Source organism: Myxocyprinus asiaticus, chromosome 4 (assembly GCF_019703515.2).
Source record: "Myxocyprinus asiaticus isolate MX2 ecotype Aquarium Trade chromosome 4, UBuf_Myxa_2, whole genome shotgun sequence".
Lineage (NCBI taxonomy): Eukaryota > Metazoa > Chordata > Actinopteri > Cypriniformes > Catostomidae > Myxocyprinus > Myxocyprinus asiaticus.
The window spans coordinates 32,390,740-32,410,127 of record NC_059347.1 but is presented as its reverse complement, the minus strand read 5'-3'; the positions used below and the strand labels follow the sequence as shown (position 1 = coordinate 32,410,127).

The window sequence follows — 19,388 nt, the reverse complement described above, 5'->3', positions numbered from 1 at the left end:
ATCTGTGTGTCCTGTTCGGAGAAGAAGAGGGCATCAGTCCACAGAATGGGCAGCACACAAATCTGCACTGCTCTGCTCCCAATAATGCTCAGACACACGCACACACCCTCTCACACTCACACATACAGTACATACACTCTTACTGATGCACCACGTAAGGGGCACACATGCAGTCCAGTCGGGAGCACTGGAGGACAATTGCAGCTAGCCTGTTCCACTCTCTCCCTCTCTCTCTCTCTCTCTCTGAAAATTCTGCTAAAATCTGGCTCCCACATATCTTTTCTCCTCCTTGGCTGACTGTCTGTTCCTCCCTTCCTTTCTCCTGCCCTATCTCTGCTCCTTTCCTCCCTCCTTTCTCTCTCTCTGAGCTGTAAATGTGGGTTCAGTTTGTTAGGCAGCATTATTTGTTTGGAGTGGTGGTGGCATAGTGGGCTAAAGCACATAACTGGTAATCAGAAGGTTGCATTGTGTCCTTGAGCAAGGCACTTAACTCCAGGTTGCTCCAGGGGGATTGTCCCTGTAATAAGTGCACTGTAAGTCGCTTTGGATAAAAGCATCTGCCAAATGCATAAATGTAAATTTGGGGTCCGGAGTCTCTTCTGCATTACAGTTTTTAGAGTGGCAACAAAGAGTGCGAAGAAACATGCAGCACCATAAACTGCCTGGACATGAACATGAATTAACACAGACAAGGAGAAAAAAGTGTGTGTTACCCCTGTATAGAAATCAAATTGAGTGGCGTGTTTTACTAGCCCACACATTGAGATGGATCACATGACACATGAGAATGAAAATGAGTAGACTGTGATACATACATGTGTATGTTTGAAAAGGTGTCCATGTCTCTCACCCTCCACATCCATGATAGATTGGCAGAGTTGAGTTTCCTATGACTCTGCATTTCTCAACCCCCACCCCCTCTGACTTTGATAATAGTCTGCAACAGCAGAGTCAGGTTTTCTTGGATCAGGACAATCATCATCTGAAACCCAGAGTCTTTTTGTACTTAGGCATTTGGTGTGGCTCTTCCAAGAAATGTATGTAATTAATGCATGTCTATGTGTAAATCTAAACATTGCTTTTTGTTTGAGCATTCTGACCAGCCTGAAACAGCATTATTGACTCAACCAATGGCATGAGTTTGGGAAAGGACTATCACTTTTTTGACCTATGGAAGATGAGGGAGTGTACAGGAACCCTGTTATTTCTGCAGTTCTGTTTGGTGACACTAGTGGTGCATAAATGGTACACTTGACATCACGCTGACATCAGCTGCCATACAGGTGCATCTCAATAAATTAGAATGTCATGGAAAAGTTCATTTATTTCAGTAATTCAACTCAAATTGTGAAACTCGTGAATTAAATAAATTCAATGCACACAGACTGAAGTAGTTTAAGTCTTTGGTTCTTTTAATTGTGATGATTTTGGCTCACATTTAACAAAAACCCACCAATTCACTATCTCAAAAAATTAGAATATGGTGACATGCCAATCAGCTAATCAACTCAAAACACCTGCAAAGGTTTCCTGAGCCTTCAAAATGGTCTCTCAGTTTGGTTCACTAGGCTACACAATCATGGGGAAGACTGCTGATCCGACAGTTGTCCAGAAGACAATCATTGACACCCTTCACAAGGAGGGTAAGCTACAAACATTCATTGCCAAAGAAGCTGGCTGTTCACAGAGTGCTGTATCCAAGCATGTTAACAGAAAGTTGAGTGGAAGGAAAAAGTGTGGAAGAAAAAGATGCACAACCAACCGAGAGAACCACAGCCTTATGAGGATTGTCAAGCAATATCGATTCAAGAATTTGGGTGAACTTCACAAGGAATGGACTGAAGCTGGGGTCAAGGAATCAAGAGCCACCACACACAGACGTGTCAAGGAATTTGGCTACAGTTGTCGTATTCCTCTTGTTAAGCCACTCCTGAATCACAGACAATGTCAGAGGCGTCTTACCTGGGCTAAGGAGAAGAAGAACTGGACTGTTGCCCAGTGGTCCAAAGTCCTCTTTTCAGATGAGAGGAAGTTTTGTATTTCATTTGGAAACCAAGGTCCTAGAGTCTGGAGGAAGGGTGGAGAAGCTCATAGCCCAAGTTGCTTGAAGTCCAGTGTTAAGTTTCCACAGTCTGTGATGATTTGGGGTGCAGTGTCATCTGCTGGTGTTGGTCCATTGTGTTTTTTTGAAAACCAAAGTCACTGCACCCGTTTACCAAGAAATTTTGGAGCACTTCATGCTTCCTTCTGCTGACCAGCTTTTTAAAGATGCTGATTTCATTTTCCAGCAGGATTTGGCATCTGCCCACACTGCCAAAAGCACCAAAAGTTGGTTAAATGACCATGGTGTTGGTGTGCTTGACTGGCCAGCAAACTCACCAGACCTAAACCCCATAGAGAATCTATGGGGTATTGTCAAGAGGAAAATGAGAAACAAGAGACCAAAAAATGCAGATGAGCTGAAGGCCACTGTCAAAGAAACCTGGGCTTCCATACCACCTCAGCAGTGCCACAAACTGATCACCTCCATGCCACGCCGAATTGAGGCAGTAATTTAAAGCAAAAGGAGCCCCTACCAAGTATTGAGTACATATACAGTAAATGAACATACTTTCCAGAAGGCCAACAATTCACTAAAAATGTTTTTTTTATTGGTCTTATGATGTATTCTAATTTTTTGAGATGGTGAATTGGTGGGTTTTTGTTAAATGTGAGCCAAAATCATCACAATTAAAAGAACCAAAGACTTAAACTACTTCAGTCTGTGTGCATTGAATTTATTTAATACACAAGTTTCACAATTTGAGTTGAATTACTGAAATAAATGAACTTTTCCACGACATTCTAATTTATTGAGATGCACCTGTAGTCCTATCAACAAATGAAACCAACAACTAAAGATAACAGAGAGAGAAAGATAAGTAACTAAGGCATTGGGTGCACTGACTGAGAGAAGGGACCAGAAAAGATTAAAAAGACTGAATAAGGTTTTCAAGCTGCAGCTCTGCCCCTACTGAATCTACAGCGCTGATACTGAATTCATGAAAAAAAAAAAAAAAAAAAAGTGAAGAAATTTTACCCAAGAAGGGATCTTGCTGCATAAATTAAATCCAAATAGATCAAAAAGCCAGTGTATCATAAAATAACGGCAAAAAACATGCCTTACTATTGACTTGGCCTTGTGGGCTGCATGCAGAAACCGTGCAACCAATGTAGTCCAGTTCATAAGCACATGACTCTTTTGAACTGGTTCTTTTAATGGATAGTTTAAAAAAAAAAAAAAAACTCAAGTTATCTGTTTAAATCTGATGAAATTTTCACTGAATGACTCACTGAATCAGTCAGAGTGATTACTGAATCAATATTTGACTCACTTGAAAATGAAGCAATAGCTGATCTATTTTGACCTCACTTAGACCGTCACCATGGTCTTTACCCTGAATGATACCATTCTACTTCCTGTCCTTGAGACCTTTATCAACAAAGTCAGGTGACCGGCTTAGGGGTTGGCTTACCATATATAAACATCTGGGTGAGTCGACCTCTTCCTGTTGCCATTCTCCTTATCTGAGAACGGTTTGGTAGCTTGCCTCTAACACTGCTGTGAGGAATCACACATTCAATCTGTCATGTATTCGTGCAGGTGCCTTGCATCTCTGAGGATTGCAGTGGATTACTCCTCATTTATACATATTGGGTCTGTTCCAAAACCTAGTGAGGGTCCTCTGGAGGCAGCATTTTAAACCTATCTTTTTCCTCTTGAACCAGTGAGCACATCATGAGTTCATCACTTTGCCGGGTTTGACATGCTGTCATGCATCCCTGTGATGGCCAACAGGAATGCCCTTCTTATTTGGGGATGGAACAGATGTGCTGCCACAACAGGAGAACAAATCTAGGTCTTGCACTTCAGAAGATGGAAGTGCACACTCTGACATTCTCGCCCGAATTCTCAGCGTAGCAAGGATTTTGGGTCTGGAGACTCAGGAGGTCACGACAGCTGAACCAGTGCAGGGGGTATGGGCAGATATTTCCCAAACGCAACTATCTGTTTCTGTGCCTGTGGCAGAAGATTATTCTCAAATGCTAAGCAAAGCATGGAATAATCCTAAAGCCCAACTTCAATTCAATGCTGGTTGTAGGAGACTAATGAAAATCCATTATGCTCCTGAGAGCGGTATGGGTGACATACCTCCCGAAGAGCATGTAATTGTGACACTTACCACATTGGGTCCAGATTGAATTACTAACAATCCAAGCTGCCCTGGAAAAGAATGTCAAAAGACCAGGCTTTCAATGCAGCCACACGTGCAGCCCGGTCTGGTAATGCTCACATTAAGGAAAGTGGTTCATTCAGAAGACTGTGATATCATGGGTCTAATCGAGGCTGCTCTATTTACTCATTCCTAACTTACTCGAGATATTGGAGCAGCTATTTCCTCGGCTGTGTTGGCCTGCAGGCAGATCTGGCTGGCCCAGACATATCTGCCTTAGACTATATTAAAAGAATTGACTAACATGCCAGTGGTGCCGGGACAGGTTTTTCACCCAGATTCCCAGTCCGTATTGGATACAACCGAACAAGCGCAGCACAGGAGAGTAATAGAGGTGCCAGACAGTCACAAGGTGGCCAATCTCATTCTTCAGTTAGGGGGGGCTCCACTGCAAAAACGTACTCCCAGGGGTTCTGGACCCTGGGAAGACCCCGCATAGCAGTCTCTGGGAGGTCACCATTGCTTGTTCCCAGATATGCCTGTACAGCTGTGAAATAAATGTTCCAGATATTTGGGTACTCCAAACCATCAAGAGAGGGTACAAGATCTAGTTTTGGTGACGCTCTGTTTCCCTGGAGAAAGACATACACATCTCAGAGAGGTGTACAGTGGTGACAACAGATTTATCCCTGAAAGGGTGGGGTGCAGTATGGGAAGGCAGGATGGTCAGAGGATTAAGGGAATCACCTTGGACCTCAGAACACATCAATATGTTAGAGCTAAAGGCTGTTCATCTATCATTGAAAGCTTTTCTCCCTCTCATTCAGAACAAACATATTCTGGTGAGGACAGACAACATTTCCACGGTGTACCATATCAATCACCAAGATGGTACCAAGTCGTTGTGCTGTCTTCAGGTGACAAGGGAAGTCCTTTTCTGGGCCCTTCCGAGACTTGCCTCACTCAGGGCTGCATATATACCTGGCGTGATGAATCAGACAGCAGATCTCCTATCCCTGACTGGGTCAATTCCAGGGGAATGGCGTCTACACTCAAAAGTTGTGTGCCTCATAAGGACATAGTTTGGGAGAGACAAGACCGATCTGATTGCGCCAGCTGAGACAACCCATTACAGAATGTGGTTTTCTCTGAATGGTCAGGGAGGCCCCTGGGGTTAGATGCAAGATGTCACAAGAGTAGCCAGAAGGGTTATTTTACGCTTTTCCTCCACTACCATTAATCCCACTTGTTCTCAGAAGGGTAGCACTGGGTTGTTACAGATGCTTTTGATTGCTCCCAGATGGATGACAAGACATTGGTTCCCTTCTCTTCTACGTCTGGTTCAGGGTCACCCATGGCATTTACCAGTAAGAGCAAACCTTCTTTCCCAAATAGAGGGTCAAATCTGGCACCTGAATCCGGCCATGCTACAACTTTGGGTCTGACCTCTTCTCAGTCCTTCACTCAGATGTTTAGGTAACTCAAAGGCATCCTCTGCATGGGATTGTTATTCTAACAAGTGGTGAGCCTTTCTGGCATGGTGCCTAGGTCAACAGTTGGATCCTGCCAGATGCGACATCAGCTCTGTTCTCTGCTTCCTTCAGTCACTCCTGGACTCAGGGTGGAAGGTTTATACAATTAAGGATTGTATTGCAGCCATTTCCCACTTTCATTATTTGGTGAATGGTATGAAGGTAAGAAAGTAACCTTTTGGTGTCTCAGTTTCTTTGCACTGTGAGAGTATTAAGATCACCATCTTGGGATCTCACAGTGGTGTTGCAATCTCTAGCCAAAGGTCCATTTGAACCTCTGGATAATACTGTACTCAAGTTGCTATCATTGAAAATGGCTTTTCTGATTGCCATTCCCTCAGCCAAGAGAGAGGGTGAGTTACACTCTTTATCTGTCAGTGAAGATCTGTCTTGTGGAAAGCAGAGATTGCTGGGGTCTCTATATGTCACAATCCAGCCTTTTTACCAAAAGTGATGAAACCAGGTACAGATAATCAGGTTATTGAACTGGAGGCTTTTCTGCCTGACCCGCTTTATTTGGGTACAGGACTGGATATTTCCACTTTGTGCCCCGTCAGGGCACAACGTGCTTACGTGGTGTGCACTCAGTCTTTGCTACTTTCACACACACAGTTATTTGGTAAAAAGAGTCTTGGTCATTAAATAATCGTCTGATCGCGGTTATTTGATCTAACCGCGGTTATTTGAGACGACCGCAATTATAGGGCATTCAAATTCCAATCATATTTTAATGCCCAAAATAAGGGAATTTTCAGCAAATATATTGTATAAATGCCATGAATGGCACGTTTGTGTGTCATTCAGTTGAACTCCGAGTCCGAGCGTTACTGAATCGCACCAAGGAGGTCAACCAGCTCCTGTCCTGAAGAGCTCTGATGCACGCGCCGTCAGCAAAGGCTTGCGCTAAACTCCCATGAAAATATAAACAAACAAATATACATTTTGATAGTGAATGCAAAGTGCTCCAGTTTCACTTTAAAATATTGTGTAATGGCAGAAGTTTCTGGTTCATACGCAGTGTTAATGAAACGCAGTGACACAGAGGAGCAGACACGCTTACTCTGTTTCTGTGGAGTGATAAAACGATGAAACAAAATCTCAAAGGTTTTTTTCATGAAAAATAAGGGCTCGAGGGTTTAATCAGAACATTAAAATAATGTGTGAAAGTGAATAAATTAGGAAATAAATGTTTTACTGTTGCATAATATAATAAAATATATATAAAAATTATATTTTATTTAAAAAAATTATAAAATATATGAGTTCAAAAAACAAGTGTAAATGTAAAATTGACCAAAATTAAAGTTGACCAAAAATATTTAGGAATATTTTGATATTTAAAACATAATTTTTATGTCATCCATAAGTTTAAAGCCTTAAAAGGAAATCATAGTTTATTTCTATTTTATTATTTTATTTATATACAGTATTTGAAGTTAAATATGTAAAAACTACCTCGTAAGTGTATGAAGCACACATGCAGGAAAAAAAGCACACCTTAACAAATATTACAATTTATATGACAATCGTGAAAGCCCTTAATGAGAATCATCACAGCCCTAAAACAGACAATTAATCGTCATAATTGCAATTATTTCTTTGACAATTAATCGTCAGCCAAATTGCATAATTGTGATAGCCCTAGTCAGCCAGTATCTAAACAGCATTTGTCTCATGGATAGTGGACATGATTGCTCATGCGTATACTAGTCAGAATATACCAGTCCCTGGTAACCTGGCTGCTCATTCAACCAGGAGTATGGCTACATCTTGGGCAGCACTTAAAGGGGTGGCACTTTCAGATATCTGATCAGCTGTGACTTGGAGCACACTCTGTACTTTTACTAAATTTTACGGGGTTAATGTGGCAAATTCTAATTATTTTGGGTCCACTGTTCGGCCGCTACTAAACAGGGTTGTGAGGTTTCCATCCCTTGTGACTCTGATGATATTAGTAATCCAGGGTAAAGACCATGGTGACGGTCTAAGTGAGGTTGAAATTGATAGTAAGTTAAACAAATAACTATGGATCTATGAGACCGAGCGATCTAACCATCTCTTGTCACTCGGGACAAGCTGAGCAGAGGTGGGTTGAGTAGCCAAAAACTGTACTCAAGTAAAAGTACAATTACTTAAAAAAAAAAAAAAAACAAACAAAAAAAAAAAAACATGTAGAAGTACTAACATAAATAATTACTTGAGTAAGAGTAAGAAAGTATCCAATTAAAAGAGTACTCATGCAGTAACTCATTACTTTCACAAATGACATAATGGACATTAACTCCTCTATATTCCATTACATAATACACATTTAACATGTATTACAGAATTATTATTAATATTAATATAAATTCTGTCATCATTCACCATCATGTTGTTCCAAACCCGTATGACTTTCTTTCTTCCATGCAACACAATGAGATATTAGACAGAATGTTTGCCTGAGTCACTATTTATTTTCAGTGAATGTTTTTTTCCCTCTATATTTTGAAAGTGAATGGTGACCGAGGCTGTCAGTCCCTAACAGTCTGTCTAACATATTTTGTGTTCCACATAATACAAAGGGTCACACGGGGTTGGAACAACATGAGGGTAGGGAAATGATGACATAATATTAAATTATGACTGAGCAATCACTTTAAAGGGATAGTTCACCCAAAAATGAATAGACTCTTTAAATACTTTAATAATAATCGCTGGAGTGGAAACAAACTATTAAACATAACTCTTCTTAAACACAAAGTAGCACTTCAAGGACTGACAAAGAAGTGGTTAAAATTAGAGGATATTTATACAAAAGAAACTAATGAGGGAATAGAATTCATGTGGGGATAATAAGAAACAGAGGGAAGTGATGAGGGCAGTGCACTATGGGAAATTAAGTCCAGGGGAAAACTTCAAAATAAGAGTCCTTGAAGAAAATGAGGGAGACAGACTGTGACAAATACAGCCTAGTTTTAAAAATTAATTTAGAGTTTCCAATACTGCATTGCAGTCAAAGATGCACTACAAAATCAGTTAGTTTGAGGCTTTGTTTCTTACAGAGTTTGCTTGCTTATGTACCAAGCCCAGCTCTGATAAACCACTCTGCTATTAAAAAAATATGGTAGTAATAAAAACTGTATAATCTGGCAATTAAATGCAGACACACCCAGAACATAGATAGCAAAAGCTGATTTAGCACTTTATCGTCACAAAACAAAGTCCAACATTAGCTGGGACACAACCAGATGAGAGGGTTATGTGTGAAAACCTAAAAAATTGTGGAGACAGATATGTATTTTTCATAGCTTTTGATACTAAACTCAGCAAAAAAAAAAGAAACATCCTCTCACTTTCAACTGCATTTATTTTCAGCAAACTTAATGTGTAAATATTTGTATGAACAAAAAGATTCAACAACTAAGACATAAACTGAACAAGTTTCACAGACATGTGACTAACAGAAATGGAATAATGTGTCCCTGAAAAAAGGGTGGGTCAAAATCAAAAGTAACAGTCAGTATCTGGTGTGGCCACCAGCTGCATTAAGTACTGCAGTGCATCTCCTCCTCATGGACTGCACCAGATTTGCCAGTTCATGCTGTGAGATGTTACCCCACTCTTCCACCAAGGCACTTGCAAGTTCCCGGACATTTCTGGGGGGAATGGCCCTAGTCCTCACCCTCCGATCCAACAGGTCCCAGACGTGCTCAATGGGATGGAGATCCGGGCTCTTCACTGGCCATGGCAGAACACTGACATTCCTGTCTTGCAGGAAATCACGCACAGAACGAGCAGTATGGCTGGTGGCATTGTCATGCTGGAGGGTCATGTCAGGATGAGCCTGCAGGAAGGGTACCACATGAGGGAAGAGGATGTCTTCCCTGTAATGCACAGCATTGAGATTGCCTGGAATGACAACAAGCTCAGTCCGATGATGCTGTGACACACCGCCCCAGACCATGACGGACCCTTCACCTCCAAATAGATCCCGCACCAGAGTACAGATCTCGGTGTAACACTCATTCCTTCGATAATAAACATGAGTCCGACCATCACCCCTGGTGAGACAAAACCGCGACTCGTCAGTGAAGAGCATTTTTTGCCAGTCCTGTCTGGTCCAGTGAAGGTGGGTTTGTACCCATAGGCGACGTTGTTGCTGGTGATGTCTGGTAAGGACCTGCCTTACAACAGGCCTACAAGCCCTCAGTCCAGCCTCTTTCAACCTATTGCAGACAGTCTGAGCACCGATGGAGGGATTGTGCATTCCTGGTGTAACTCAGGTAGTTGTTGTTGCCATGCTGTACCTGTCCCGCAGGTGTGATATTTGGATGTACCGATCCGGTGCAGGTGTTGTTACACGTGGTCTGCCACTGCAAGGCTGTCCTTCCTGTCTCCCTGTAGCGCTGTCTTAGGCGTCTCACAGTACGGACATTGCAATTTATTGGCATGTGGGCATCTTTCTTTTGGTGTTTTTCAGAGTCAGTAGAAAGGTCTCTATAGTGTCCTAAGTTTTTATAACTGTGACCTTAATTGCCTACCGTCTGTAAGCTGTTAGTGTCTTAACAACCGTTCCACAGGTGCATGTTCATTAATTGTTTATGGTTCATTGAACAAGCATGGAAAACATTGTTTAAACCCTTTACAATAAAGATCTGTAAAGTTATTTGGATTTTTATAAAATTATCTTTAAAATACAGTGTCCTGAAAAAGGGACGTTTCTTTTTTTTGCTGAGTTTAGCTTTGCTAAACTGTACTGTCTTATTTAAAAGAGCACATAAGCCAAAATCCACACACTAGGTTTTAAAAAATGTCAAGTTTACTTTTTATAAAAGTCTGATAAAATATTTAGTCAACAAAAATCTCTCAAATCATTTTGGAAAATTTGACATAAGAGTTATATATATAAAAAACTGAAATAAAACATTTTGAGACCAAAACAGTCACAAAAAAAGGATATTATTTGATAATGATTTTTAAACTAGGGTTCAATTTACAAATTTGGGAGACTGCAGTTTGCAAAAGGTAATCAATAGAACCATCATCAGCACAAATCACAGTATGTAGATTTTAACAAGCATTTGCTTAACAGCAAAACAATCTTGAGCAGTAGCATTATGACTGAACAAAGAATCCCATGACCCTTTTAAGATGTGAGGTTTATGCACTGAGATCGGCAATTTTTGTATTTGTTAAATCATGTTTATGGTTATTATCTGATCCACTCCATCCAAGCTAAAAGTACATTTCCAGAACCCTCGGTGACCCATTTAATCAAATAGCCTCCTTTATCACACTGGTTCATGAACCACACATACTTACACAGAAACACACCCAGACATAGATGCAGAGATACACATGAACAAACCACATCTGTAGGCTATTTGCAAATTCTGTACATGTGTGAACGTACATATTTCTGTAGATGGACAAACATGGAATGTACTGTATAGTAAAAAAATGCTAAGTCTACCTGCCATGAGTCGGCCACATGTTCTTAAGGGTTTATATTAAACACATCACAACCCTGTGTTGGAACTGGCATTTGATGTCTTTAAGAAAACAAAGATTTTTTTCTCAAATGTAGTACATAAAAAAAAATTAAAAAAAAGGATAACCACAATCACCAAAAGTTTCAATACATAAAGTAAAAAATAACACTTAAAAAAACTTTAAAATCACATGTAAAAATCTAATAAAACTCAAATGTAATAAAAATCATGTTTAAACAGTAATGTAACTTATCTCTTTTAAAAATAATCCAAAGAAAGTCTAAGCTGACAATCTTGGTGTCTCAATATTTATGACTTCTGTTATTTTATAAAGTATAATCAGATAATTATGTGGTAGAATTTAATACAGTTTATGTGTATCACTAGTTAGAAGAGTTAGGAATTAAAAGACAGGTTAGTCCACAGACAACACAGCACTAATACACACTCACTTAAACCCAGAGTCAGGTGTCCTCTCTAACAACACCCGATCCTTAAATCTGTCTTCTTGCATCTCAGTGTCCATGTCAGTGTCCCATCTTCGGTATGACCGCACAATGATGTAGATGAGGAGGATGAGGAAAATGACGCCGATAGATCCACCCACAGCTATAGTCAGAATTCCAATTTCAGAGAACGACACTGGAAGTGGAATAGAGAGAGAGAAAGTCTGTTCATTAAAGGATAAAGAGTGAATGAGCCAAAAATAAACCAAGAACTAAATTTTCCTTAAAAATAAATAATAATAATAATAATAATAATAATAATAATAATATTATATATATCAAGAATGGCCAGTAAACTAAATCTTACTCACTGTTCACACTGTTTTCTTGTTGACTATATTGTTACACTCTGTGTGAGTGCTCTGACAAGCCTGGCAGTTTCATACACTAATATCAGCAGTTGAAGGACAAATATATCCAATCAACAGGGCTAAAGAAAGAACACAACATTCTGCTTATAAAACCTTCACCTCAACTGTGTGCTCAGAAAACACAAATATCCACAATCATAAAAATCAATGAGAAACTAATGATCAAACACAGCAGAGTCAGTCTTAAAAATACACCCTTAAAGTTCCATAAAAGCAATTCATCCGATTAATGCACAATGTATTTCAAGTCTTTTGAAGCCATACGATTAGCTTTGTACATTTTAGAAAGTCTGAAAATCTATAATCTGAATAATAGAATAATCTGAAAATAACTAGGGCTGGGTTAATAAAAAAACATTTTCCGATTAACTGTGATCTTCATTTGAATGATCCGGATTTAGATTCTTAAAATCACAAGATCAATCTTTTACTCTATGCTAGGGATGCTCATTATGTCGGCATAATAGTTAACAGGCTAAAAGGAAAAGAGAGCAGAGAGAGAAACTACACAAATAATGAGAATCTTAAATATCACTTTTTAGTTCCTTATTTCAGTACTCAAGTGCACTTTTACTGAATGACAGGCAGCTTCTCTCTGTGTGGTTGCTTATTATGCATGCAGGGAGCTTTGAGAGTGCTCGCGGAGTTGCTGTAATGTGAATACACATTATGACCTATACACATTTAAATTCGAGGGCGCAAATGATATTTGGAAACTATAGTGGAAGAGTGGAAGAGTGGAAGGTTTTCAGCGGATGACGACTTAAATTTCAGTCTTTTTCTCACACAGCTATCGTATGGCTTCAGAAGACTTAAGAATATAGACCATCAGTCACATGTACTACTTTTAAGGTGCTTTTTTACAGTGCTTTCCAGTCATTTCTGAAGCAGTTCTAATCCCAATCATGGAAAAGAGCACTTTGGACATTCTGCGATTTTCAGCGTATCTTCTTTTGATCTTCCATAAAGAAGAAAGGAGTCATATGGGTTTGGAATGACATGAGTAAATGATGACAGAATATTTCGTTTTTGAGTAAACAATACCTTTAATGAAAGGTATTGTTGAAAAGTATCATCAGCTTCACACTAATTTAAATTAGCATTTGGTATCACCTTTTTGGACGACTCTGAGTTTGATTTTGCCAACATAGCCCTGTATGTCGGGTGGATTTCGTACTTGGCAGCTGTAGGTTCCGTTTAAGCTGAACTGCACATCCTGTAGTGTGATGGAGGCGTCACCGTTCATTACATCACCAGACCATACTGCATGACCCTTAACCAGGCCACTTGATGGGGGATATGCTATTCCCTGGTAGTGAAAAAACTGTGACGAAGACAGATAAAGGATGAAAAGTGTAGTGCAGTAGGACGTAGTATTGGCCATTTAAATAAGGTTGAAATTGACACGTATGAGGTAAAGATGTGAAAGAGATGAATGAGAGACAGATATGAGGGAGAGGGGAAAGTGGATAGCAGATTGTTGAAGAGCACTTGTTTGTTATTAAAGGCAATTCTGAAAGCATAATTTCACCTAAAAATAACAAAATCCTTAACTCAGTTACATTAACTCATGCAATTTATACCCATTCCCACACTTTCTCACCGACTCTTCTGTTGCCTTTCCGAGGGGCCGAAAACTCCAGGATATAGAGATTCTGTCTTCAGACAGTGGATGGGTGGATTTAAATGTACATTTGAGCTGTACTTCTGTTCCGTTGACTGCCTCAATCTCTTTTGATACAAGCACCTCCATTCCCTCCACCTGATATACACCTGGTAACCATAAATTCTGATGTTACAAAGAGGAGCATAAACAAACAGCTGATTTCAACACATTCACCAGTTTCACTGCCAGACTATCAGCGTGTGAGTGAAGTCTATGGAATGTGGAGTTGGGTGATATTTACATTCTCTCAAGTCTAAACTTGGCACTAAAAAGTCAACCCTGTGTGGCCTTCTTCCAAACATAGAGAAAAGAGAAAACTATAGTGCCATCCCAAACTTTATGAATGCATTAACAATTTTCATTTTCATAATATATATATATATATATATATATATATATATATATATATATATATATATATTTCTTTTTTTTTCTTTTTTTTTTTTTTTTGGGAAAAGAAATACTGTTCTGTCCTCAAAAGGCAGACTGCACTGATTTGCATTATTTGTCATGTGAATGCTACAGTAGCTAACAGAGATTCCCGTAGTAGAAGGTAAATCCTGTGACTGCCAATAATCAGCCTCCTTTCTCTTCTTCTATAAAAACTGTTTGACCTGGCACCAACTTCATTTCACATACCCTTTTTAAGTACCTCTAAGAAGAATACTAATTAATACTAATCTATTTAAATGTTACCTCTTGTCATGAGCTATTCCAAGATCAGACATTTTCAGTCTCAAGTGTTAGCGTGACAAGTAACAAGTGTGTTGGACAAATAAGTCACCCAGGACAAACACAACAAAAGACTCACAATTCAAAGAGCTCCACTAATTAGTGTAGAAAAATTAAAACTGCTTATTAAAAATAAGAGCTGTCAAAGCCCTGTTACTGTAATCTTATTCAACAAACGAAAGGCTAGAAATGATACTAGAACTGAACTATCAGCACTCAACAGACATTTGATCTGTCAGTAAATAGATGAAAGCTGCAAATGGAAACAAATTGTTAAATATAAACCAAGATTCAAGAGTGACCCATTTCTCTCTCACACACTAACTAAGCCTTCGCCTAAATTTAAATAAACATTTATGCTGATACACTGACTCACAGTGAACCCCATTTTCAAACAGGTACTGCAATGCACATAGGCCTAATACACATTCATTAATTACCTGATTTATTGCATGAATACAAGCCCTATACACTGATCAGCCACAACATTAAAACCACCTGCCTAATATTGTGTAGGCCCCCCTCGTGCTGCCAAAACAGCTCTGACCCATCGAGGCATAGACTCCACAAGACCTCTGAAAGTGTCTTGTGGTATCTGCCACCAAGACGTTAGCAGCAGATCCTTTAAGTCCTGTATGTTGCAAGGTGGGGCCTCCATGAATTGGACTTGTTGGTCCAGCACATCCCATAGATGCTCAATCAGATTGAGAGCTGCCGAATTTGGAGGACAAGTCAACACCTTGAACTATTTGTCATGTTCCTCAAACCATTCCTGAACAATTTTTGCAGTGTGGCAGGGTGCATTATCCTGCTGAAAGAGGCCACTATCATCAGGGAATACCGTTGCCATGAAGGGGTGTACGTGGTCTGCAACAATCTTTAGGTAGGTGGTACGTGTCAAAGTAACATCCACATGAATGCCAGGACCCAAGGTTTCCCAGCAGAACATTGCCCAGAGCATCACACTGCCTCCGCCGGACTGCCTTCTTCCCATAGTGCATCCTGCTGCCATCTCTTCCCCAGGTAAACAACGCACACGCACCCGGCCGTCCATATGATCTAAAAGAAAACTTGAATCATCAGACCAGGCCACCTTCTTCCATAGCTCCATGGTCCAGTTCTGACACTCACGTGCCCACTGTAGGCGCTTTCGGCAGTGGACAGGGGTCAGCATGGGCACTCTGACTAGTCTGCGGCTACACAGCCCCATTCGCAGCAAGCTGCGATGCACTATATGTTCTGACACCTTTCGATCATAGCCAGCATTAAGTTTTTCAGCAATTTGTGCTACAGTAGCTCTTCTGTGGGATCAGACCAGACGGGCTAGCCTTCTCTCCCAACACACATCAATGAGCCTCGGGTGCCCATGACCCTGTTACCAGTTCACCGGTTGTCCACTTGGACCACTTTTGGTAGGCACTAACCACTGCATACCGGGAACACCCCACAAGACCAGCCGTTTTGGAGATGCTCTGACCCAGTCATCTAGCCATCACAATTTGGCCCTTGTTAAAGTCATTCAGATCCTTACGCTTGCCCATTTTTCCTGCTTCCAGCACATGAAATTCAAGAAATGACTGTTCACTTGCTGCCAAATACAGTGCATCCGGAAAGTATTCACAGCGCTTCACTTTTTCCACATTTTGTTATGTTACAGCCTTATTCCAAAATGGATTAAATTCATTATTTTCCTCAAAATTCTACAAACAATATCCCATAATGACAATGTGAAAGAAGTTTGTTTGAAATCTTTGCAAATTAATAAAAAATAAAAAATGAAAAAAATCACATGTACATACAGTGCATCCGGAAAGTATTCACAGCGCTTCACTTTTTCCACATTTTATGTTACAGCCTTATTCCATAATGGATTAAATTCATTATTTTCCTCAAAATTCTACAAACAATACCCCATAATGACAACATGAAAGAAGTCTGTTTGAAATCTTTGCAAATTTATTAAAAATAAAAAACGAAAAAAAAATCACATGTACATAAGTATTCACATCCTTTGCCATGACGCTCAAAATTGAGTTCAGGTGCATCCTGTTTCCACTGATCATCCTTGAGATGTTTCTACAAATTTATTGGAGTCCACCTGTGGTAAATTCAGTTGATTGGACATGATTTGGAAAGGCACACACCTGTCTATATAAGGTCCCACAGTTAACAGTGCATGTCAGAGCACAAAACAAGCCATGAAGTCCAAGGAATTGTCTGTAGACCTCCGAGACAGGATTGTATCATGGCACAGATCTGGGGAAGGGTACAGAAAAATTTCTGCAGCATTGAAGGTCCCAATGAGCACAGTGGCCTCCATCATCCTTAAATGGAAGAAGTTTGGAACCACCAGGACTCTTCCTAGAGCTGGCCGCCTGGCCAAACTGAGCAATCGGAGGAGACGGGCCTTAGTCAGGGAGGTGACCAAGAACCCGATGGTCACTCTGACAGAGCTCCAGCATTTCTCTGCGGAGAGAGGAGAACCTTCCAGAAGAACAACCATCTCTGCAGCACTCCACCAGTCAGGCCTGTATGGTAGAGTGGCCAGACAGAAGCTACTCCTCAGTAAAAGGCACATGACAGCCCGCCTGGAGTTTGCCAAAAGGCACCTGATGGACTCTCAGACCATGAGAAACAAAGATTGAACTCTTTGGCCTGAATGGCAAGCGTCATGCCTGGAGGAAACCAGGCACCGCTCGTCACCTGGCCAATACCATCCCTACAGTGAAGCATGGTGGTGGCAGCATCATGCAGTGGGGATGTTTTTCAGCGGCAGGAACTGGGAGACTAGTCAGGATTGATGGAAAAATGAATGCAGAAATGTACAGAGACATCCTTGATGAAAACCTGCTCCAGAGAGCTCTGGACCTCAGACTGGGGCGAAGGTTCATCTTCCAACAGGACAACGACCCTAAGCACACAGCCAAGATAACAAAGGAGTGGCTACGGGACAACTCTGTGAATGTCCTTGAGTGGCCCAGCCAGAGCCCAGACTTGAACCCGATTGAACATCTCTGGAGAGATCTGAAAATGGCTGTGCACCGATGCTCCCCATCCAACCTGATGGAGCTTGAGAGGTCCTGCAAAGAAGAATGGGAGAAACTGCCCAAAAATAGGTGTGCCAAGCTTGTAGCATCATACTCAAAAAGACTTGAGGCTGTAATTGGTGCAAAAGGTGCTTTCAACAAAGTATTGAGCAAAGGCTGTGAATACTTATGTACATGTGATTTTTTTTTTTTCTTTTTTTTTTGAGTTTGCAAAGATTTCAAACAAACTTCTTTCATGTTGTCATTATGGGGTATTGTTTGTAGAATTTTGAGGAAAATAATGTATTTAATCCATTTTGGAAGAAGGCTGTAACATAACAAAATGTGGAAAAAGTGAAGTGCTGTGAATACTTTCTGGATGCACTGTATATTCCACCCCTTGATGGTGCCATTGTAACGAGATAATAAATGTTATTCACTTCACCTGTCAGTGGTTTTAATGTTGTGGCTGATCAGTGTGTGCGTCATATGTTTGTTGCTGTATGAAATAAACAATTTCAAACAAGTTTGGCAATAATGAATCAGCACCTATCATTTATTCACTTGCATTGAAAATTTGTCCAGAAACAAACTGCACTGACTACCTGAACTAATTAATAAACATTAGTGTGGAAGGTAAAGCTTTCACAGATCCTGCTGTCATCGAGGTGTTTAACTCTGCTTAAACTGAGACTTTTGCTATTCCATCCTTTTAAACTGTTGCACTAGGTCACTCTCTGTCTACACACTGTAGAAACATGTGTTTGGGCTATTTGTAAATTTGTACAGGGGCATAGTTTGTGTATTACATTTCATTTTAGAGTCATTTTTGTACTAATATATAGTATTTATATACTGTTTTCGTTCCAGTTGTTTCTAACTACTAGTTTTAATGTTCATTACTACACCTGCCACCCAATTCAAGCTGCTCTAATGCCATTATTACCCCTTGGAGATCAGTCTAATCTCTTAAAATCTTGTCTTATCTAGCAGTGCAAATCTTGTGTCAAAGAAAAACACTAAAACTAGTCGTGGTTAAAACAAATCTTCTTGCCAAAGACCTGAACTACTGAACAATAATGAAAGTGACAGCAGAAGTCACAATGTCAAAAAAAATTACAAGTCAGAATAACGTGTTTCCTACACCTAAAAAAAAAAAAAAAAAAAAAAAAAAACAACCCGCTAAATCAAACATAGAAAAAAAATAGGCTGCATTACACAGAATATTTTTATACTGTTTACGAAATAAAAGGTGGATCTAGGAAGTAGGAAACTCACCTAGCAAGACGAGAACACAAAGTGCAGAAAACAGATAAATCCATACCCGACGCATAAGACAAATACTAGAGGAGCAAACAGAGCTGCTACAAATGAAACAAATTTAGCTCTGTATCCAGACGTTTACTGTGTTCACACTCAATTTCTAAATATCAATCGGACTTGAGCACACTTGAGCACCGTGGCTATACTGAACCATCTCACAAAACTTTGCTTCTCTGTGAGATGAATAGAAGAGGAGTTTGGACAAAAAACTGTCAGGAAAAGCAGTTTTCCCATTTCCAGAAGTAGACTAAATTAGACCTGCTTTTTATGTGTGTATCCAGTGCATGTTTCTCACATTGTGACAACATCTAAATGAAAGGACACGATTAGTCACTTTGTTTACTAATGGAATTTGGACATTCGTTTCGCTTGTTCTTCCGTTAAACAAATGGTGTGAGAGTTACATACAGTTATCAACCATGCAAAATTTATAATATTATATAATAAGAATTTACTACTTGTAGTTCTCTCTGCCCCCCCATTAAAATGTGCAGTCAAAGGAAGCAAAGTAGAATCACAGGTCAGGTGTGACATTTAGTGGTAT

General features: G+C 40.0%; 1 protein-coding gene across 1 annotated transcript; it reads right to left on the bottom strand.

The window, feature by feature from the left end:
• Positions 1-4,636: 4,636 nt before the first annotated feature.
• LOC127439742 (myelin protein zero-like protein 2) lies at positions 4,637-18,854 on the bottom strand. The gene is made up of 5 exons (XM_051695981.1): positions 18,800-18,854; positions 13,701-13,870; positions 13,211-13,421; positions 11,708-11,862; positions 4,637-4,846 (listed from the first exon to the last, which is right to left on the bottom strand). The coding sequence occupies exons 1-5, from the start codon at positions 18,852-18,854 to the stop codon at positions 4,637-4,639; spliced, it is 801 nt and encodes a 266-aa protein (XP_051551941.1).
• Positions 18,855-19,388: the final 534 nt, after the last annotated feature.

Bases quoted from the DNA above. Each gene is read 5' to 3' on its own strand.
- LOC127439742 (XM_051695981.1), bottom strand. From the start codon at position 18,854: ATGCGTCGGGTATGGATTTATCTGTTTTCTGCACTTTGTGTTCTCGTC. The intron at 11,863-13,210 runs GTGATACCAAAT...TTCCACTTCCAG, and splicing joins ACTCAGAGTCGTCCAAAAAG to TGTCGTTCTCTGAAATTGGA. The intron at 4,847-11,707 runs GTGTTGTTAGAG...GTCTTTCTCCAG, and splicing joins AAGACAGATTTAAGGATCGG to GGAAACAGAGCGTCACCAAA.